This window comes from Chlamydotis macqueenii, chromosome 1 (genome assembly GCF_036417535.1).
Source record: "Chlamydotis macqueenii isolate bChlMac1 chromosome 1, bChlMac1.mat, whole genome shotgun sequence".
Classification (NCBI taxonomy): Eukaryota; Metazoa; Chordata; class Aves; order Otidiformes; family Otididae; genus Chlamydotis; species Chlamydotis macqueenii.
The window spans coordinates 49,318,936-49,342,557 of record NC_141556.1 but is presented as its reverse complement, the minus strand read 5'-3'; the positions used below and the strand labels follow the sequence as shown (position 1 = coordinate 49,342,557).

The following is a 23,622-nucleotide window of genomic DNA, read 5'->3' as shown; positions in this document are numbered from 1 at the left end:
CAGCAGATGGTGTCGAGGGTTTCCCCGGAGAAGGCAATTTGTGGTGCTGTCACCTTCAGCGAGCACACCGAGTGAAACACCGTGTCCAGCTGTGGACATGCTCTATGTTGTGAAGAGCCAGGGTCATGTACTGTGGAGGTTTAGGGGCTGAAATCTCTCACACTGAACCCATTAAGTCCCTGAGGAATGGGGAGCCGATGGCTTCGTGCTAGGGAGCAAGCCAGCCTGATGTAGAACTGCTCTCCTGGGACTGCTGGCCAGCTCACCAGCGCAGTGCTTGGGACCAAGAAAATCCCCTTTCTCTAGGCTGGAGGTGAGGAGGACACCCTCCAACCTGGTTTTGGAGCAGAAACCAACCCAGAGAAAAATCCGTAGCTCCTTCTGTGCGAAGTTGCCGCATGAGGGAACGTGCTTCTCCCTGTCTCCAGCTCTCACTGGTCAAGGAAGCTCATATACACTAAGCCTCTTTCCTAGCTGTCCCAGTTAAAAAAAAACAGGAGATGCTGACAATTTCTGGCCTGTGTGTACATGTGTGCTTCCAGACCACTGGACAGACTGGGAGATACGATGGTGATGGTGAGTGTGGACAGGAAACAGAACTGGATATAAAAAGACAGCATCACAGATATGCACCAGACAAAACAAAGCAACCTAGGTACCAAAGCTATATATGCAGCAAAAGCAGCCGGTCACCACTTTTGCATTTCTTTTTCTTCAGGACCTCTCCGGCTTTAAGTAGGAGACTCTGAAAAGATGTTGCAACAATCAGGGGGATGGAAAATAAACTCACCCCAGCTCTGTCTCTTGGCTTGGCACAAGTGGGAGGATGCAAGATAAAGTCCAGTGAAAATGGGCTTTGAATCACTTAAAGACTTATTTTGCTTTTGCTTTCTCATCATCATTTCTAGGTGATGAAAAAAGCTGAGATCATCTCTTAGGCTGTCTTGCGCCATGGGAGAATCTTTATTAGGACTGAGGAACTGACCTCCTGCCCTCCGTGCTGCTGGAACACAGTAGGGAGCAAACAAGCTTGGCTCCAAAACAAGACACAACAGCAAAAAGAGTAGAGGCATTTTTGGGTGATCTGCAAAGTACCCAGCTGATTCCTCAGAACTGCCAGCAGCTCAAAGCACCTTACGGTTTTGTCTAAAGGACCCTTCCCCATGTAAGTGTGACTTCTCTATGCATGACCAAAAGCAGCTGTTGGAGTTTCAGGGAGCCTTCTCTCTTATGGAGTCAATACATTTTTACACGATGCAACACAAAACCAACTTTTTGACTTTCGCTTTTTGCTGTGTAAAAGGGACTTTGATGGAAATGATGTACCTGAGTCCAAAGCCCTGAAAAAGTCTCAGTCAGCTGTTGCCTAATCCTGCAAGGACAACTGCACAGGCAGTTGAGGAGACAGTTTATGAGTCAGGGATACAATAGCCCACCTCTTATCTAATAACTATCTAATAAATCTGTCCTTTGGGAAGGATGCTCTGGGGACCAATCTCCGCCTCCAGCGCTGCCTCTGTATTTTATCGATGTAAATAAATGACCACATTATCACTCATTGAATAAGAAAACAGAAGCAGCCATGGAAGAGGAGGTGGGAATCCAGGTCTCTGAGCTGCGCATCCTAATACTGAGGTGCACAGTCATGGTCCTCTTCATTCCCTTTCTCCTGATAAAACATTCCAGAAAAAACCACAAATATTTCCCTGGGAAAGGTCAAGAATGCTTCCGAGCCTCTAGAATGGAGCCTGGCAGAGAGAAAATTCTCCTGGGAATTAAGGGGGAATGCTGAAACAGAGCAAAACTGAATGCAAGAGCCCTTGACAGAAACAATGCTAGGCAAATCCTCTAATTTTTATATAATCACATCAGAAACAGGTAAGTGATTCCGGGCTTCAGACCCGGCATAGCTGGAATAGAACTGTATAAAGAAGTAATTCCTTAGGCATGCATCCAGCCTCAGCATCTCCTACTGATAGGTGTACAGAGTCCTTCAGCGATCTGGACTCAAGTCACTAACTTGTTCACTTGACCCTCTTACCAGATCCTGCTCATAATTTCTGAAAAGTTCAAAGCAAGCATTTCCGAGTCCTCTTTAATTGTCTTTCCTGGCATCTGGAGTACAGTTCTTCCCTGAGAAGTGCTAAACTTAGATCAAGCAGTTCCACAAGCAGCAAACCAAAGAAGCCTTGTTTCCCCCAGGTGCGAGTCCTACAGCTGACTCGTGCTTCAGGACTTCTCTCCTCCAGCTGCTTACTGATTCTCAATGGCACCCATGAAATTGCTCCTCTCCAAAACAGCAACTGGGTAGGCTTCTTGAAGTTGGCCAACAGGTTCAGAAGCTACTAGGGGTAGACGCATACACATGATGGCCCACAGTGGAAGAGCACACAGCCTTGGTTACTAGAGGAAGTTACACCAAAAGGGACTTTGAAGCTCCACAGAACCATCGTGGCCAGCATGCTAGCAGCCAGTGACATTTGGGGCACTTCAGCTAAAGGGAAACATATATAATAAAGAATTTAGTGCCAGGCTCTGCTTCCCTCCAGCCCCCTCGGAGCACAGTGCACTTGTTCAATTAGCCTGAGCCACTGACCCAGCAGTGGGTACTGAAGGGGCACGGTCATGGTTCCCAGACTGACTGCTGTGTGTTTTGGCAGCTGTGTTATGTTCCAGAAATTATTTAATGACCGAATGTCACAATAGCAGACAACTTGCACATAACCAGGTATATTTGCTTTAAAGTTAAATCCTCTTGGCCCTGAGCACAACAGTGGAAGTGGGTCATGAAGCAGAACAACGCTTGGTGGATCAGGTTGGGACAGGCTTTCAAGAGCAGTGAGGTGGGGTTGCAGAACCTGAATTGGAAAGTAAGTAGGTAATGCTCCCACTAACCAAGAGATCAGAGGTTTCTGAGAGCTGCAGCCCCCCATGAGCTGCCAGAGATGATGGATGAAAGGGAAAGCAGAAAGCAAGGGTTCTGAGGGATCCTAGTGAGTACCGTAGATCACTGAAGTCAAAGACCAGATCATGGTGGAGGTTCTGGTGAGAAGGGTGGAATAAATAGAAGGTGCTGGGTTAATTGGCTTAGCTCAATTTGTTAGAAAAGGGGACGGGAGGTGACACTGGGCCTCTATCTGTACGGCTGCTCTTCTGTTTTCTTGTTCAGCTGCTCTGTCCCAACCCTGTTCTAACAGGAGGAACTGCAGGCAAATGCCTGCCCTCTTCCTACAGCAAATCCAAATTCATGAGCTCTAAGCCAACCTGCAGCAAGGAATGACTGGAGTGCCAGATGGGAAAGTATCATGCTGGATATACAACACTTGGCAAGCCTGCATGGAGAATGCAGCGGTTACTCTCTCCTGTGCAAGTTAAAAATGATCCTGAAGTTATAAGGTTATTTTGTTGCTGTGAACTTTAAAGGGGTCTGATTCAGGACCTGTTTAAATACAAGAAACAAGCTCAAATCACTGATCAGTGAAAAAAGAACAGAGACTACCCAGAGACTAGCTTTTAATATGTAATTTGGGTGTTGTTTTTTTTTTCTTCTTGTCGTTGTTGCTAATTAAACAACAGACTGATTCAAAGGCTGGGAAGGGAACATTAGTGTTTTGCAACAGCTTCAAATAATTGTGCTCCAGGGAACATGGAAAAATATTTTTCTTCTCTGTATCACCATATATGTATCTTTTCTATACATCTGCAAACCGCACGGGTCATGCAGCCCATCCAAAGTCTATTCAAAACCACCAGGTCTGCCTCCTGGTGTCAGTGAGTTCCAAAAAGTGTTTGACCAAGAGGCGAGAAAAATTGAACGGTAAATCCTGTGCTATTTGAAGACAGACAGATGACCCCACTGTAGATATCTCTCCATATATAAAGTTAATACACTCAGTTTAAAATAACTTACAGAAAAAGGTTAACAGAACTTTCAGAAGATGTACAGCCTTCTCCTGCTTTTAGCACGTGCATAGCTGTTCTCTGCCTCTCCAGCCAAACATGAGTGGTGAGTTACATGAGTAGCTGCGAGGTGGAACACTGTGTAAGCTGCTCCACTTATCTGCACTGGTTGCCTCCTCTGTAGGCTTTGGCTCACTACCAAAGAGACGCTCACCTCCTTCATCCCATTTGAGGCTATCAGAGGACACCATTTAACGACGACTGCCAAGTGTGCGCTGATCTCTGTTCTCTCCTTGGGAATTCCCACTTCTTCCTCCCACAGAGCTGACTCAGCATGGGGAAATCCCAGCGATGGAAAACTTGCACCTTTGTAGGAACAAGAGGCCCAGTTACCTTCCCAAGAATGCCTGTATAAATCCAGAGTGAATACTAGCTTCTCTAATGCAATCAAAATCAAATCTTGGTCAGTTAAATACCCAGGCTAAACTACAGAATGGAACCTGTATCATTAGCACATTAAAAGAAAAACACCTAAAACAAGGGTTTAGAAAGCAGCATATTTTTTTCAACTGACCACATTACAGTATAACAAATTGGACAGTGAATTTTATGTTCTTCTGAGTATACGCAGTTATGCTTCACAAATGCAAGACTGTGTCTCAAGTTTTTGTGTCTTGGTAACTTCTGATCTGATGAATGCAAACAGTCATTAATATACAGAATACGTATTAATAAAACCAATCTCTGGCAATTCGTGATCATAAACCACTTCCTTGTAAGCATACTTCTATTGTAGTGATTTACATTTCCATGTCTTGTAAATAAATTATGAAAGGCACTAATCAAAATGAAAGCAACTACGAAATAAATTTTTAAGACTGGCTGCATTCCTCCACGTCATGCTGGTTTTTTAAGACATATATTAAAAGACAGGAAGTTCTCTGTCTTATTTAAAGTAAATTGCAATCTAATACCATGACAGCCAACTTGCAGAATACATCGTTGCCATGATCCTGCAATAATCAAATTTACGGCAACTTCAAACAGTCTCCCTCAAGTAAAGCAGAATCCACACGTGGTACCAAATTCAACTCCTTCCTGCCAAAAGCTCGCTGGGACTCAGCATTACTGGCGTAATTAAAAAGTACATATATCTTCATTCCTTGGCAATCTCTCCTCCTGTGTGAGCTCTAAAGCATCATGCTTTGTGACATTAAATATATTTTGGGTATTAGGGCAGGAAAAAAAGACAGCGTAAAATTTTATAAATCTACAGGCAATTCAAGAACACAGATGCTTCTATTTTGGCTCAACACCAGCAGCCAAATAGCATATTATTTATCACTTGCTAATGACTGCCTAGTAGCTGTGGATATGGCAGCAGACTGCGAAAGCCTGAAACATAAACATTCAGATTTCATGACAAAAGTTTTCAGTGGTATTCCTGCTATTCAGGCCCAATAGCTACGCACTATTTCTGAACTTTTTAAAAATCTGTTTTACAGGTTTTGTACCTCCACAGATCTCTGCTACACTGGTGGCCTTCAGTATTAATCCATGTTAAAAAATTGACAGAGCAGTCCCTAAATAAATTCATGCTGTCTTAATTGTTCACCCTTTTCAAGCCATAGGGAGCAATCCCTGGGTTTAAGGGGTTGAAAGAGACTGAGTTTTCAATTTGCTTTTTATTGGGAAGAGCGGGGAGGAAGTTTCAACAGTTAATAGTGTGGATGTTATTCTGTTTCCCATGCAAAAAAAGAAATTCATTACAATCCTACCTAGTATTTCTCTGCTGTTGCATACCATGAAATCAAATAATTAGTTTAATAAATATAATGGCAACTACAGATACATGCAAGGAAAAGAATATCTATGCAATGAAAACACAAACACGACATGTATCTGCTCTCTTTTCAAGCAGGCTTACCTAAGCACTACAGACAGGATTGGACTTAACCATTCTATGGTTTTATACATTTTTGGTTTTAGCAGCATTTGATGCTGCTATAGACAATGAAGTGGAAGGAAAAATTGCTTGTTATTTCCTATGGATTTCTATATTGTTACATGTAAGTAAGATATATGCATCATCACTGAATCCACAGCCAACAATGGCATCCTTGCAGTGACACCTTTGGTATAAACACATGAAGAGGTTCAGTAAGCAGCATTAAACTGAGGAAAAAAAGAAATATCTGCTCAGTTGGGAGATTCTAAGGAACACATGAGCTTCTAGGAATTATTTGGAAGAACTGCTTAAATTCAGATACCGAGCATTCAGATCTTGGCCAAAGACTTTTTTCCAAATGAACAAATATGACTTGAAAAGTTGTATAGAAAGAAGATGTATGACCATTTCATAGAATCATAGAATCATAGAATAGTTAGAGTTGGAAGGGACCTTCAAAGGTCATCTAGTCCAACCCCCCTGCAAGGAGCAGGGACATATCGATATTCAAATATGATATAAGAAATTCCATTTCTTGGAAGCCAGGTGCAACTAGTTGTTAGTCAGCACAAAGCTACCTGATAGCCTGACAGAGCAGAGATGAGAGTCTCTGGTTTACATGCCAGCAGTCACACCAAGAGCCAACTCTAGAAATAATGCTGAAAAAATAAAATTCTGAAGCATCCCAGTGGACTTCTATATACTCATGAATGCTCTGCACTCCTTAGTGAATTTGATAGAGTTTGATAATATGGCACTTTCCACCATTAATTATTGCTCTGAAGCACACAGAGCCATCATTTCCCTCAGCCAAGTTTCTTCTCCATGCTATCACAACTAATAATTAACAATCAGTGGATGGTTGTACAAAGTCATGACGATCACAAAGCTCATTCATATTTGCAGTAGACTTCTCATGGTTTCATTGGAGGCAAATGTTTACGTGGGTGAACCGGGCGGCTCTGACAAGAATAATTCCCTCAAAGTGCAACACAAAGACAACTGAAGCAATTAATGACTATTTTGTCAGCTAGCTGACAAACTCATCAGGTAGTTTTTGTCAGAGGATTGGAAGTTAACTTCTTGCAACAGACGCTACTTGAACGCTTATTTCAAATAGCCTGAGCTGTCTTTCGAAGAGCTGAGGCAAGTGTTAATCCTGTTGCTCCTCCGCATGCAGTGATCACGGCAGACTCCTTGAGCTTTTTATCTGCCGAGTACAGTAAGTGAGTAAATTTTTTACTAGTAACTTTCCTACTGAGAAATCTTTCTAAAGGCTGGAGCATTTCAACAGTAAAGTCACATGCTTGAACTTTAGCTACCGATGTTCCTTTCACATGACAACAAAAATCACACTGCCAGGATGAAGGACTGTTTTCTGACGTAACACAACTAATCGTACATGTTTCCCTTACAGGACTTAAACCAAGTATGACAACAAGCCATTATACTTAGCCTTGATAAAACTGTTCATTCCTCCTAGAGATATTTTCTTTTTCTCCAACTTGGCTCTTCTTTTTGCTTTGGCTCGAGTAGTTAGAAATATCAAAACCAAAGATCTGCACAACAGATGGAGCTTGGTTGAGAAGAATGCCTTTGGCTGGTGAGGATCTTTGCCTGGCAGGTGTCAAACCAAAATTAATACTGCACATATTATGCTTTACTGAGTTTCAGATTTTAGTGAAGTGAGACTGCGTTCCTTCCTGACCACATATATTAATAGAACAAGCCATGCAGAGCAAGCTAAAACAGTGCTATCATTATGCTGAATCCTCCACCTCTTGGCATTTTATTTAATCATTTATACCCATGCAAAGCAAGTAAACAAAATGCAATGGGTTAGGTTAGTCTCTGTTTACAGACATTTTGCTCAGCTGTGTAAGAGGCTTCACAAAATGCCATAAGAAACACGGACTTAGACCCCTCCTGCTTTCTTTTTTTTCCTCCTTTTCTTGTGGCAGTGCCTTAAAAGCTCATGAACTTGAGTAGACTTTTTGACATTTCAAAATCCAGAGGCAAAACAGGTACTGGTACTGAAACACACTGCTCAGCTACAGCCGGTTGCTACGCCTGGCTTGCCAAGCCTGCAATTCAGCAGCCTGAGTCAGAAGGCAGAGCTTTCCACAGGTGCCGAGAAGAAGAGCTTCAGGTGGTCATCATCTGCTTCTCTGCACTTCCAGACCAGTGGGAGGCTTAGCATCACAACCAGCCCTCGCAAGTGCCAAGTCACTTGAAGATCTGAAAGAAATTGATTGGAATCTCACGGCGGGTTTGACAGTTCAGTACCATCCAGAAGCAATTTCAGCTGGCTGACAGGGCAGTAATACCAGGGGGTTTGATGAGTACTCCTTTCCCCTCTGAGTCAGCGCTGACCTAATATCCCGTGTGATGTGCTCAGCGGCGTGGCTCGTGGCTGCCCTGTGACACGGCTTGTGCCGGGTGACACGGCGTGCTGACCAGCTGCAGTCGTTAGAGATCCCAAGGCACTGCTGAAAGCCGTGAGGTTACTCGCAGCTGCAGCCACGCACTTGAGGGCTGCAGACCCAACTACTCTTCTACTCACTCAGGGATAGTATTTTTGCCAAAGCAACTGAAGCAGGTTCAAAATCAAACAAGCTATTAGGAAACATTTGTATTACTTACGTTATTTACAGAAGATTTATGCCAGTATTAGTGGTACAACTCATATGCAAAACTTAAACTTCTGAAAAAATCTTTTTCTTAAACAATTAATTTTCATGTCTCATGCATACAGAACAATGTTTACCCTCAGAGTTTTGTAGCTGCCAGATTTTGATCCAGAATTGAAATTTCAGTCATTTTGGCTTTCATACACACTGAATCAGAAATAAAAATGTTTTAACATCAGAAATGAAAAGGCTGGAAGATCAGACAGACCATAAAAGATTTGTTTTACTTGGTTTGGGATTTTTACACAGCTATGCCTAACCTAAGTAAGATTGAAACAAAACCAAAAGGCAAAACAAAAAACTAGACGAATCTCTTCTGTCCCAGAGATGCAGAAATACAAACAATGCCTGTGTCCCTGGGGGAGCCAAATCTGAAATCCTGCTACAAACAAGAGAGAATGGCTGTTATTTCCTCGACAACTGTTCCTGACATCACAGCTACCTCCTAGAGGTAACAATGGAAAAACAATCTTAAAAAAGGATTTTTTTTTTTCCTCAAGTAAACACATTTTTAGTTCTACGAACTTATAAACAAAGAGACCAGGATTTTTTAAATAATGTTGAAAGTTTTAGTGCCAGAGCTGAACATCAACATCTTTTTCTTCCTTCCTTCTTCAGAGGTAACTGCTATGCGTTGGTTGACTTTAGTAAAGAAATCAAACACACCCGGCAAATGAGCCTTCTAGTTGATTTTGGTGTTAGGGCTAAATATTTTGAGCTTCACACTGAACACGTGTTACCCAGTTTTGTGTGTGTGCTCCTCAGAAAAGAGCCGAACAATCTGGTGATGCGAGGTTAACACATTTCGCAAAAGTGGCCTCAAATTTCCATTTGCGGAAATGCGTCGTACCACATCAGCAGATGCAAACCCAACTTCGCTGTGTACAAACCACACAAACAGTGCCCAGCTACCTAACCTGACCTCCCACTTGCACTTCAGTGTGTGTAAATACGCTAACAACAGGCACAGAGGGTTAATGTGCAAGTTTACAAGTTCAAGTGCAGAAGACAGAGGAAAATTTGGCTGCAACGCTTTGGTTTTCCCTCATTTTGGGAGATTCCAGCTTTCTAAGCCTGTTATATAGCCTAGGAGTCATGTCCTAAAGCCACAAGACTGAACTATTTAAATATTTTTATACAGTTTTGTAGATTAAAAACAAGGGCTTTTGCACTCAAAAGAGGTTGACAAGAACATGAAGGTACCGCTATGACTCAGGCTTTATTTAGTGGCATTTTTACTATATCTGAAAAAAAAAAGTCCTTGCTCGAGGCACCCTGGAATTTAAAGATTTATGAAAGTTTTCACTTCCAGAATTTCTAAGTGAATGGGGACAGTCAAGCTGAAAACTGTGAAGAGCCTCAATGTTTTCAGGAAGCTCTGTGCGGGCGGGTTGTGAAATCTGGGACAAGAATCCCTGGATCACCACAAGCCACTAGTCCTTCTTAAACAACCCAGGCCCAAAGCGTTTGACGAAGAGACTCAACAGACCCCTTCTGTAAACCAAGCAAGGGAAGCAGAAGCAATTTTTAATACCGTTCTTAGACTCATGCAATTATTTCCACATGCAAGCAGAGAAACTCGGTCAAGCAAAGATGCCTGTGCCTGTAAGTGCTGTAGGAGCACACCTTTTACAGGGAACAGAAGTATGTTTGGAACAGCCGAACATAAGCTTAATGGAGTAATTTCAAACATATAAAATTGTCTCAGATACACAACTGTAAAAAATTTGTAGCTCTGTAAACCCACGGATTGCTATTTTAAAGACAGTTTCATTAAGAAACACAGCTTGAGAATATCTCTCAAATAAGATCAGAGCTACATGCAGGGACAGCAGGAGGCAGCCAAAGCAATCTGCAGCACAGCTCTTCTGCTCATCGGTCTCTGACCCTGAGAAAAAGTGTAATTACTGCATGAATACACATATTAGGCCAAAAGAGAAAGCCTAGGAAAAAACAAAGCTCTACTAGAAAGAGACGGTGAGAACTCCTCGCGTTTTACACAATGGTCTACAGCTCTGCATGTCTCAATGTGAAATACTTTCTTAGGCTGACAACACGGCTGTGGATTTAATTTTGAAGTCCACATTTTTCTATGGGAATCATTAAATATGACAGACTTGTCCTGTTCAACAGAAAAACAAATCTGCCTCTACTTTCTATTCCTCTGAAGCCTTAATTTAATTGTGCAACATTTGATTTAGAAACATATTTGAAGATGTTTTAGATATTACCTCATTTGTACACCATCCCAGGCTTTCCAGGAACTCTGAACCAACAGCCTCCGAGCCTTTCTTGTATCTGAACGATGGTATTTTACAGTTTCCACACTGCACTGTCTGGAAACTCCCCATGAGACTGGCCTCCTTGTGTTAAATGCAAACATGTAGGGAGGAGAGCCACTGCGTCGGAGAGTTTGCAATCTCAGGCCCAGGTTGTGAAAAAGGCTTTGCATGTATTAGCTTATGTACGCAGAGATTGCCATGATTATGTCCAAATAACTCCAAAGAGCTGGGCCTACACAGGTGGAAAAGGAAAAGCATCAGAGGAGCCAACAGCCCAGCAGCTCATCCATGCTGGATCTCCTGCTCATGACTACTCCTTTGAAAGATGCCCAGTCTTCAAATGCCAACGGAGACAGTTTTAATCAGAGAGCCTAATTTACCAGGTCCCAGAAATGTAAATAATAAAGTGTGCCAAATAATCTCAAGTATGGAACTGAGCACACTGGAATTTGGAAATCCACTGAGGTACCGATAACCAAAGGGAGCAGATAACTGACAAGGTCAGTAACTATTTGAGCTAGAAAGGCTGAGATGATACAGAGACAAATAGGCACATGTGCAGCTGGAGCTCCAACCTCGTGGCTCCATACAGAGCAGATCGTCCTGAAGATTTTGACCCACGGAGCTAGGAAGGCTCCACACAGAGGAGCTCCCATGCATTTATGATGGAGACAGTGAAGTTTTGTCCTGTTCTGTTTTCAGTCATCTAGTGACCACAGGTAACTCGGGGAAGTAACTGAAAATATCTCCTGTCTGTACTTACTCTTTGTGCAAGCAGGTGCTGTCATGACAATGTCTTGAAAATTCATTAAAAGCTACACCAAGACCATAGCTGATCCACTGCCACTGCTTACCAAAGCATCCTCCAATGTTTGCACCTCACCTCTACTCCGTCAGTTGCTTCACATGGAATTTCAGGCATTGGGTCTAATCTGGAAAAAATCACCTTTGAGTCAAACTCTGATGTCTGCATTTCACAAACTGATAGATTTTCCCAGACAGGTCACTGTATGGATTCGTTCTAGTCTCCCGCTCTTAGCACTGACTTAGTCTATTCCCACCGACTGCTGTCTCCTCCATCTCTCTTCTCTTCCCTGCCTTGTGCTGTGGCTGCTGGCGGACCCTGGAGCTGGGGCAGGGTGCTACCGCTGTGTCCCTTCATCACAGAAAGGCACTTGGTCTGTCTCCTAACCCACACCAGGCAGGCACGCAGCCCTTCCACCGGATGGGCGGACTTGGCTGTGTCAAAGGTATGTTGCGAGTTTTTCCATAACAAAAATCTCCTCCTACTTTCAAATAATGAATTTGTTTTTTTCTTTTTTTCTTCCTTGTCCAGCTTTTTCTCTCCTTCCCCTCCCACATTTTCAAGCAGGAAGGAGAGTGACAGGGAGAATAATGATTTCCTCAGCTTCTGTTGGAAATAAAAACACCAAAATTTTCCACCAAGACAGAGTTTTTTGGGTTGTTTTTTTTTTAGTGAGGTTCAGAAGCCATTTTTTTATTTAAAATTTCCTAAATAAGTGTCCAGTTAATATTGGCATTTGGTGTGGAAGGTAGCAGGGAGCTGGTTACCTCTGTTTCATTTAGCACAGATCCTAGCCTTAAGTGTGGGAAGAGGTCAGCTTGACTTTTCCTCTTGAATTGTATCTTTGCAAACCACTTTTCAGGGTTTCGGCCGTACAAACCAAACCCCATAGCCCTTCTGCCAGTTGGCTGTGCATGCCCCCGGTGTTAATCCCCACTGCCTCCACATGTTCGGGAAGGAGGAAGGAAAGCATCGGGGAGAGAGGAGAGGACCAGCGTGGCCAAAAGCCGGGACAGCCTTCCTATGCATGGAGAGAGTGGCAGAGACCGGAGTGGCCGATAAAGGAGAAGAAAAAGGCACTGAGGCTATCGATTTTCCAGTGATGGGCAGGGGTCTGAGCAGGTTTGGGACCCTACTGTCACCAATGAGAACTGAGCACGTGTATACGTCGCACGCTATGCTTCTGCTCGGGAGTCAAACTTGTGTAAGGCGTGCTTTGTCTGAGCAGATGGCAAAGCGTGACGGCTGCTGGATTAAGATTTCGCTGCCAAACCAGCCCCTGGCTGTTTTCAAAAATAAAGCTTGCTGCTCTCTTTACCAATACAAAAAAGAGCCTTCTCTCCAATTCCCTCCTTCAAACTATTATTTTACGTATTACAGGAGCACATATCTAGCCAGACTATATAATTAACATTACACAATTTTTAATTAACTACCTACAACAATCTTCTTCCTTTAACGGGTGGTGGTGTTGGAGGGGTTTTTCTTTGAGGCTACCAGGAAAATATGAATTCCCAGCTAGAAAATCACATGGCTGAGAGCCGACCCTGCACCACCAGGTGCAGAAGGCGACCCGTCACTCCGGCTACACCATGTGTCCCACGAAAAAAAAATGCTTTTGACACCTAAACAAGCCAAATCTCATTTGCGATACCGAGTACATGAGGCAGGACTGTACCAAGAGAGACAGTGACAGAAACACATACTGATTTAGTTTATTCCCTCAGTAGCTTTTTTTTCGCCAGGAACCTCTGATAAGGCTTGGCTGTTACCTGAATAGGCCCTTTGCAGCAGATTCTCCAAGGGCTTGCTGCGACCGCAAGGCAGCACAGCTTCCTTTGGGGATCCCTCTTTCCAACAGCGCAGTAAGGCTCACCAGCACAGCAAGATGCCACTCGGTGCCACCCGGACCCAGCAGCAGGGCATTGGCCTCCTAAAACACAACAATTGCCTACAAAACATGAAATACGGGGAAGTCCAGTGGCCATCATTGGCACAAGTAATTTCCTTGCAAACTGACACAAATAACAGCTCTTGGACATACGATGAGTTCTGGGGACAAGCAATCATCACCCTCTTTCCTCCACCTCTCTGAGTCTCCTTGCATCTGGAAATAGGAGTGGAAGAAACACCTCAGCCACACACACACGCAACTTCTCAACAGACCACCAGCAACTGTTGATCCAGCAACTGCAGCTGGAACGCAGCAACCCTACACCAGCGATCAAGCACCGATGGGTCAGGTTTTATGGTGTCAGCCCAAATTCAATATCACAGAGCACACATCGGCCAAGCCAGCTGTTCTCCCCAGCTTCAGGGAGCCTTGAGCTGCACTGCGTGGAGATGCTGCTTTCCACATGTAACATCTCATTAAGAGCAAAGTCTGCCACGGCAACTGCAACAGTATTGTGCATTTTTTGTGATATAAGCTGTATTCAGAGTGGGAATTCACTGCTTTTTGAGCTGAAAAGCAAACCAAATAACGAGCAATAAAGTCAGGAGCTACAGGCCAAAGGTTTTAATATCTGGTGTCAGTCCTGTTTCCCAAAACAAAGCATAGTTTATGCACACTGTAGACATTTTCTGTCTGGAGCAATGCTAACACATTCTCTCTTTTTTCACACTGCACATGAAGTGTCCTACACCCCCACCCACACAACGGCCAGAATCTAGATCGACCCTGCCATTGTTTCTGGGAGGAAATCCAGGTGTGTTACAGATAGTCTGCAACAACATCAGTCAGAAAAGACAATATTGGTCCTTCCTTACAAGACTCTAGGGTCTCCCAGACTGATTTTAGAATCGCCTGTGGCAAGGAGAAGGGGAAATGGTAGGCAGATCTGTGGCAGAAGTAAAAATTCAGGATTTCTGGACTCTCAGTCATATGTCGTAATTGCAAAATCATGCTTCCTGTCTTCCACGTATGCAGCAAATCTTTTTTTTTTCTTCCTTCATCCTAGAGGGGATGAGATGATTAGGAAATTCCCTAAGCTTCCCTTACTTTGGTTTCTTCCCTCATTTCAGAACCTGACTTGAAAAAAAAGATCAGGCTGAACGCAGTCTGGACTTTTGCTTCCAAATACCTCTTTCAGCATGGAAAGGACCAACAACCATGGAGTAACCAAGCAAGTCACCCTATTATGCAACAGACGGGAAAACTATTTGTGCCAGTACACTGCGGTTTTCATTCCTCTGAAGGCTGCTTTCCTCCAGGGAATTCCAGTAACTGGACTAATTGAAGTGTGTTTTGACAAGTTATAACAGCCCAGAAAACCCACCTATGAAATTACATTGTGGTAGCATCTTCCAAAGTAAACTGAAATCTTGGTATCATAGCTCATTTGGGAACATACTATGCCCTAGCTTTCGTTTGTTATGAGAACACAGCTTGAGTTTTTGTTGTAGATAACAGGTGGTATTAGACCTAATGACGTGGCTTAATACTCCCCCGTACCAGGTTTTTGCGTCGGCATGGGCCCCATGGATCATCTCCTGAAACTCTAACCAGAATAAAAACATATAGTCTTAATTTGTTCTCATTTCATCTACTTTTTTTTTTCACTTCAGATGACTCCCTCACAAAGTCATCAGCTCACCCCTAAGGTTGTCCATCCCCCATAGACAAAGTAATTGAAGAAAACTGGAACAAGCTGCCAGCTTGTAGGTGCCGGCCTGCTGGGAAGACAGGGACACTGGCAGAGTACAAGGAGCAGGCAATATTATTCTGAGAAAGCCTTCTTATTACTAAAACAAGCAGTGCCCGTGAGCCCCAGCCACATGCCACGTGCCAGGCACAGCACATGGCTCCTGTCGCGTAGGTCTTCTTGGTTTATTCCACTGCTCCACAAGCCTACTGGTCTCATGCTGCCTTTTGCTTGTCAGTGCCACAGAGAGAAAATATTTGGCTAGGGGAGAAGCTCTTATATATAAATAATTTAGGATTCAGAGGGTAGAATCACTTAAAACATTAAGTTAGAACATTTTGGAAAGTGAGCCACAAGAAGTACGGATGGACCAACTCCATTCCGGCTCCTGGGCTCAGCTGCGGCCTGGACGAGTTCGCATGTCCTGGAGATATCTACCAGGAAGACAAAGGAGACAGAGGCAGTGAAAAGGAAGGAAGTCCCAGGCTGAAATATTTCATTTTTCCATATTTTTCTTCCTGAATATCCCAAGACATAAAGCAGACAGATTTTTTTTGCAGAAGTGACCAGGATTTATTAAAGACAGGATATTGATATGAAACATTCATGACCCTCAACTTAGCAGTATTTCTCTTGGATGGGGTAACGAAGTGAATTTATTACATATCAGTGCCAAGAAGCTCATAATAAAAATACAGATTATAGTTCTCAGATTCATCAACTCAAACCAGATATTTTCGAAAAAACACTCCAGCAGAAGAATGTAAGTCTCATAAGATACTTGGGCTACCAAAGCAGCACATGAAATACATATTTTATCTGACAATAGGATACAAAGTATATTATTTGATTTAAAAACCCTGAAACAAAGGCAGTCTGTGAAGACATGAGAAGGAGACCCCTTGTCATGTTATCCCAGGTGTGGGGCATGCAGAGGAAGATAGATATATATGTTAGACATAAACAAAGCAAGCAGAGATTTTATTGCATTGTGAGTTGATGATTTTACAGGACTTGAAATAAAATAATAAAGCATGGACAAAGCGAGATAGAGAAATATTGCAACTTCTTGGGAAGCCAGGCTTTGGCAAAGGATCAGCCAGCCCACAGCCACAGCAAACCTTCACATCACTTCTACCCTGACCATTTGGTTCCCTCTTCCCTTCCATTTCTGACCTTCACTTTCTTTACTGGGACAATATCTATTAGCCAAGGAGGACCCATTTATCAAATTCCTAATAGTCAGCTTTGAATATTTCATTCTGCTTCTGTCATGCTCCCTGCAGAAAGGAAAGATCTCTCTTCAAAATGCTCCCAGAGCTTGCCTGCATCGCATCTGCATGGTCTGCAGGGCTTCAGGAAGACCTAACACGTCAGCATGCTGTGAAAGAAGGAACTCATACGTCCCTAGGTAGGACCGAAGGCATTGTCACCACTGAAAGTTTCCATAAATCAGAGTGCAACAGACCAACTCTTTAACAACTCTTCTCTCCTCATTTCCAGACATATAACCAAGGGGGAAAATTTATTTTTATTTTAGTGCCAAGGACTTCCAGGGTTTCCAGTTCCTCACTTCTCCCAGCCCATCCTCAGGAAAAACAAAGCAAAAAACAAAAAAAAAACAAAACAAAACAAAAAAAAAGCCCTTAAAAATCCCCAGAATCCCAGAGCAAAGAAAAATAAAACAAACCAAACAAGTAAGTACCATAGTGTCTCTAATTGCCTTCCAAAATACAACAAACAAAAAAGCATTTAACATTCCTTTAGTCTGGGGAAATTACTAATCATGAGATCTCTAGTGCATGTCTGTGTTCAATAGAGAATGTAATGGAAAAAAAAATAGAGCATTAGTGACCATCCAAGAAAGATTTCATGAAAAACAGAGTGGAAGGGAGTTTGTTTGGATTTAATGTTTCCCCAGAAGCATCTCTAGTCCAAACATTACACCACAGGTCAAATGGAGGGGAGCCAGAAAGTGAAACACTTTAAAAATAGCCCTTAAAAAGGAAAGTGAAAGTGGCCACTCTAGGTCCACTTTTCGTGACAATGAAATGCAAATTTTGTGATGAAAATAAAATTTGGGCTCTGGTACCATCACTGAGTGTCGATAAATACTGCAACCTATGCATAAGAAGTCCAACAGAAAAATATAGGTCCAGCTTCTAAAATTCGTCCAGACTTAGCAATTCAAGCTGGTACTACTGCTTATAAGTAAGGTTCCATTAAAATATTTCCATTTGGAACTGACAGTTTAAAATGCTATAAACTGTTCTCAGCCCTCCGTTGTGGCTCTTCCAAGCCACCTCCTTGCAGACGGAGAAGCTCAGCAAAGCTCCCCCGTGAGACCGACTGCCACCGAGATCAGAAAAACTGCACGGAGTGTCCGCCTTGGTAATATTTTATAGCTGTAAGGTTAGTCTTGCCAGCCTGTTTCACACATTGCAATACTCACTTTACTTAGATGTTCCCTCCAACTGAAGGCAAGTAACCTTTTTAATGTTTGATAATGCTCAGACTATGCATCCTGATGCTCATGTAGGTTCGTTTCTCCTTTACAGCCTTTCCCTGGGCCTCAAGGTTGAAGATGCTGAGGGAAGAGAGAAGGATAGAGATGAGCAATACGGCACAGGAGAGCAGTCACGTTGTCCCTAGTAGACTCTCACAGACAATCCCTGCAATCCCCCTCGATGCCTCTCAAATTGGCAAGATCGCAAAATGCCTGTAAGGCACTCTCTTTTCCACCTGCTCTTTGAGAAAGAGATGTACACCATTAAACAGGGAACCAGAGGGTTAAGCATTAAATTGCCTGAAAGACAGAGCACTTGATGCCCAAAGAAGCTAAATGTCTTAGTCAAAGGAAAGGCAATTCCAAACTTCTTGTCAAGCCTCACCGAGAAAGAAGTGATCTTACTCGAGGATGAAATGACCAGCAGCTTGCACCACTGAAGCAAGAAATACAAGCTTTGGGAGAAAAGTCTGACGTTCTCAGGGGATGCTGACAAGAGCTTTGAAATGCTAATCTCTCCTGAGGCTCACGAGGCTGAAGGGAAACCCCCTGAGAAGGCAGGGGAAGTGGCACCTATCTACTCTGCTATGTCATCTTGTGGGAAAAGCCACAGCCTGATAAAGCAGCAAAGGAGAAAAACTGAGAAAAGACAAGTTCTGTATTCTGGAATTGACACAGAAGGGGAGACCTGCTCCAATACTGCAAGCTGAGCACTTCAGGCTTCAGAAGCAACCAAGCTCTGCATTTCTTAAGAGGAACAGACAAATGTAAACAATGCTCCAGGGAAAAGATGCTGATGAAAGGTATTGAGCTGTGTCCTTAAAAAGGGAAAAAGAATACTGCTCCAAACAGCTACAGGCTCCACAGAGGTCTGAACAAATGAAAAGAGGGAAGTGCAGACTTGCAAGATTTCAAAGACTGGATTTTCACAGGACCTTCAGACACCTCCCTGAAGGATGAGGCTCCCTTTGAGCTGTGCATGGGGCGAGCGAGGCTTCTGAGAGCATGATCCACAGTAGCTGGCAGACTGAGCAAGAAACAAAGACTTGAGAAATGCCGAGCCATTCTCCCCTCAATAACCTGAGAGCCTAACACAGGGCCGCGACTAGTTATGTCTCCATTCATGGTTCTCAGCCTAGAATCCTCTTCCAGAGCTGGATAAATCCTCAATTTCAAAAGCAAGCAATGTCACAGTCCTCACAATGAGATCTGAAGACTACTGCTGTCGCTGACCCACTTAGCCCAACATCCCTAGGCACCCACAATTCATTTCTGAGGTTTGAACCCACACCTCTCAGTTCCCAGAAGACTGCTCTAACCTCTTCATCCCTCCTGGTAAACTTGTTCTTCTGGCTGCCCTCAGGCACCAAAAGTATATGGACCCTTCTAGCCTCCTGCTTGTAGCCTCCCGCCTCGGTGTTCGTGACCAGTGGTTGCTCAAGGGTCTGCAAATGTCTGGCGAAACTCTCAGCCCAAGCTGCAAAAGGAGATGAGTCTCGAGCAGGGCACAGCAGAACTTCCTGTCCCAGCACTGTCAGCGGAAGCCAGAGGGGAAATGGGAAAATTGAGTCAATTGAGGAAGCAGTCCTGGCCAGGAATGTCTTTGGTTTCTAAACAGCCTGATTTAAAAAGAAAAAAAAAGAAAAAAAAGCAGAAAAAAAGAAAGAAGAAAAAAAATGCTGTGGTAGAAAAAGCCCAGTCAATCAATTAGTCAGTCATTTCCAGTTCAAATATTTCCATAAGTGCTTGGCAGGGTTTTCTATGTAAGGGATGTCTACTGCTGATGAAAGATTTCTTAGATGGCAGAGAATTCCCCTTGATGACAAACTCTCCTCAGACAAGCTCCAGTCTGGGCAATTTCCCTTTGGAAGCCCTCACAACTTGTTAATTTGTTCAAGCATTCTGAGTCTTCTTAAAAGAAAAGCCAGTTGGCTATCAGTTGCATTTCCAAACCTGATACACTGAGAGAGACAGTGCTGAAGTGTAGGAAAATTCCTAAGTTTAAGATACCAGGAGCATATTCCATACCTGACCTGAATACTCTGCCCTCACAGAAAACATTTACACAAGTCCTTGATGTGTCCCAAACAGGTCTACAAACAAGCTGTGTTTAAGAATAATTTTCTCTGTTACTGAAATCCAGCCTCATCTGAATTATAAGTTGGCAGCTGAAAGCTGGCAGCTCTTACATAGAAAAGTATAGAGCTAAAAGTAAAGAGAAATACAGCTACCTTTTACATTCTGATAACCTAAACTACTACTAAAATCTAAATAATCTGAGATTTGTCTGTGATTCTGAATTTAGGCATCTTCTCATATAGAAAATATTGTGGGTTTTTAGTCAGCCCCATGAGCTCAGGAGAGATTTACATGATGAGGAGTTCATGATCTGGCTCTGCAAGCAGGCAGCAGTACGTTGCACTTATTAAAGCTATTAAAGCACATATGAACACCATGGCAGTTCTGCCTTCTTCTGCTCTGCTGCCGAAGGGCTGTGTCCTTTGGGATCACCCTCTATGCTTTGTGTGTTAATCAAATTGGTCTTGCAGGTTTGCTGAAAAACGAGAAGGCTTTGCCAGGAATCTAGAAGCTGTTCTCTCCCATCCACGTCTTCCCTCCGACTCCTCATCCCAGCCAGCCAGCTGCCTTACAAGCCAACTGATGTGCATCTGAACACAACACGCCCAAATCCAAACCAGAGAGCAGGGCACAGCCAAACTCTTATTATTAATTCCAGATCAGACCATACTCCCACAAAGGGATGTACAGGCCAACCAGCATACAAGTGGGATTATGAACACTAATGACAGAAAGGCAAATTTTAATTAGGGTACATAAGTGTCTCCATTGGGCAACAATGTCTAAAAATATCTACTAATTTATTCCCAAACTTCAAAAAGTGGTTACAATGCCAGTAACAGAGGATCTGCAATGAGAGCATTTGGGGGCTTTGTCTTATTTTTCTTTATTTCTTTATAACATATAAGGACAGATTATAAATATTCCTCATACTAGAAAATGCTCGAATGTTTTCTTACAAAAAGATCTAAATTATGCAGTTTCTCTTTCCTTTTTTTTTTGTTGTTGAGGTGTTTTCAGCTTTGAAATGGGAAGTGAAGTGCTCATCAGCTGCAAAGTGCTACTTTAATATCACCCATGTACCAATTACCTCTGCAATAACCTTCATTATCTTAAATTACACGCTATCCTTCCTCAGCTCAGTGTGAAGACTAGCTGGAGAACAAACCAAAAAAAAAACCCCAACCTCCAACCCAGTGAAAAGCCATTGTACAGTACCATGCCTACACAGCAAAGGTGAATATACTTCCCGCAGGGAAACCAGGTATCATCTGAGAACAGCCCGTCTTTGTTTGAAGTCTTAAAACCTGGGTGAAATCCCCTCACCCATTCCAGCACCCATTTCACTGCAGTGATGAAAATGCATACGTACAGCTGCATAATTCAAGACTGCTGCAATACACAGTCATGAGGAGTTAAACAGCAAAGACTATTTTGCTTTCAGCCTTTTCTTAATTTTTAATAATTCTCTCAGCAACACAAATACTCTCATGAGGTCTCTTTCAGTAGAGAGCAGGGGTTTATATATTCCATTACTTTCTCTGAATAACCAGTACTGGTTTGTTTCTTTCTATTCCATTCTAAAGATACATTTGTCTGTACTTGCTGGCTCTTTTAACAAACATATTTACTTATTAAAATTCTGAAGTTTTAAAGTGAAATTTATTCTGAAAAGTGGCTTATCAAAATGCCATTAAAATTCTGCAATTTTTCTGTCTCAGTAACTTCCAGACAAAATTAATTCCATTTACAAAGATAGGGCTGGGGGAATTTTTTGGTGGTGGTGTTTCTTAACTCTTGAACCTCAGTGATTGCCCAGAAAATGAAAACTCAGCTGCACTCTTTTTAATTCAGTCATTAACAGTGGTAGCAACAATGATGCAAGACAGGCATTCAGGAGAGCAGGGCAGTGTAAGTAAAGGAAGAATGTAATCACTTGGAAGAGAGTTAATTCAGTGACAGTGAATAGAAAACAGTTAATAACAGTGCAAAAAAACCCCCAACATTCTGAAAATAAAAAGAAAGAAAAAAGGAACTCGTGAGTTTCAAGACGTGGGCAAGGCACGTTCCTCATTGATGGTTAACTCTGCAGCAAGGCCATGAGCAACCACAGCACCATGAGCAGAGGCTGGGAGAGACTACACAGCAGAAGTGGACCCTAACACAGCTGAACAGAAAGACGAAGAGCTCTGCTCCAAGATCTGCAGCCCTAGAGCACAGCTTGGACACCGACTGACACCGACCCTTGGACGGAGAAGGTGTTGGAGGGTAGACACCTCAAGTGTCTCCAACGGCGCCTTGGGTTCAGATCATCTATCCAGTTTTAACTTTGTGAAGTCCCACCTAAACTGGACCAGTAATAATGATCAAGTGTATAACCAATATGTTTGCTGGAAAGAATGTGGAACTGCTTATGCTCTCTGACATATGTTTATGCTGCGAAGCAAGCACCAGCTGCTGAAGTCTCAACAGAAAGAGGGTATTGCCAACTCTATTCCAGCCAGCTTGGATATCTGAAAGTGGTCATGGCTTTCTCTCTTCAGCCTTCAGAAATCATGTTGAAAACTGGGGGAACTGGTTGAGAAAGAAAAGGAGACCACAGGACAATGATCACTGTTCCCTGAATTCATGCTGCTGGGATTAAAATGTTGATATTGTTAATACCTTTGGCAGCGAGGAGATCCATCACAGAAAGCCCCACTGATGTTTATCAGCTCCCTGTCAGCTTCTCATGAATTGCCCTTCTACTCTGCAAGTTCACAAGTTTATTTTTATCTCCTGAAAGTAAGAGCTTAACAGAGATACTCCATACTGAGAGTCCTTACGTTTCCAGAGAAACCATGAATGGGCATCTACTTGATTTTCTTATCAAGTATCACAGAGATAATGTCCATTGGGGTCTGCATTGTGGATTTTTGATAAAAGTGAGAATACAGTACCATATTTATGGTTCAGAGTTCCAAAGCATTCCTAGGACGTGATGTCGTCTAAATACCATGTTTGAAACTACATACTCAACTAGGGTCCTCAAATTATTCTGGAAACATCAATGATTAAATCCTCTACTGGGGGGCTGGTGAGCTAAGAAGGAAAACTTGTTGTGGGAGTTTAAGTCATCTGTCAACTGGGAAGACATGAACCAGCATGAAACCCTTTCTGTGTATCTGCTGTTAAAACACAGAACAGGTGCACTGATGCCAGAGCTTTAGGAAACACAGATAACGTCAAGCAAACAGCAGCACATTCATGAACGTCAAGGTATCTTACAGCATAACAAAGCGTATCTAAATTGTCATAACTGGATTTTATTTCAGGCCATGTAGCAGTAGCAGCAATAATCCTTAACAAGAATCCTTTTTAATCTTCACGTTTATCATTGCTCCTATACAATTTGTCATTGGTTGGAACAGAGATGACATCACTGCATTTTTTTTAGGACACGGCACAAAAACCAAGATGAGAAGATATTCTAGGCTATTTGCAGTTATTTCCAATTACTACATTGCAAGACAGTAGGAATTTAATTGTATTACATTTGAAATCACATTGAGGAATCATACACAAAAGTGTACTGTGGAGAAGTTGATTAGCACTTTCACTTATTTATTTGCAGTATCGAAAAATAAGCAGATGAAAGGAGAAAGGAGGATAATCTTTATTCACCAAACAAATCTAGGAAGGATAAATTTGAAATTTGATAAAAATAACTGGTGGGATACATTTCAAGGTCCATCTTATTCCTACCGAAAGAAAAGGGGACGTGTAGAA

General features: G+C 42.7%; 2 protein-coding genes across 5 annotated transcripts in view; both read right to left on the bottom strand.

The window, feature by feature from the left end:
* Positions 1 to 23,622, bottom strand: part of MRPL42 (mitochondrial ribosomal protein L42) — a 221,131-nt gene that overhangs the window by 102,481 nt on the left and 95,028 nt on the right. The gene's annotated exons all lie outside the window — the stretch shown is intronic.
* Positions 1 to 23,622, bottom strand: part of CRADD (CARD and death domain containing adaptor protein) — an 82,848-nt gene that overhangs the window by 4,298 nt on the left and 54,928 nt on the right. The window contains exon 4 of one of the 3 annotated variants that reach the window (XM_086750321.1): positions 4,115 to 4,266. The exons of the other annotated variants lie outside the window; for them this stretch is intronic. Within the exon in view, the coding sequence (XP_086606447.1) occupies positions 4,115 to 4,266 (152 nt within the window). The remainder of the gene's footprint in view (positions 1 to 4,114; positions 4,267 to 23,622) is intronic. 3 annotated transcript variants of the gene reach the window in all.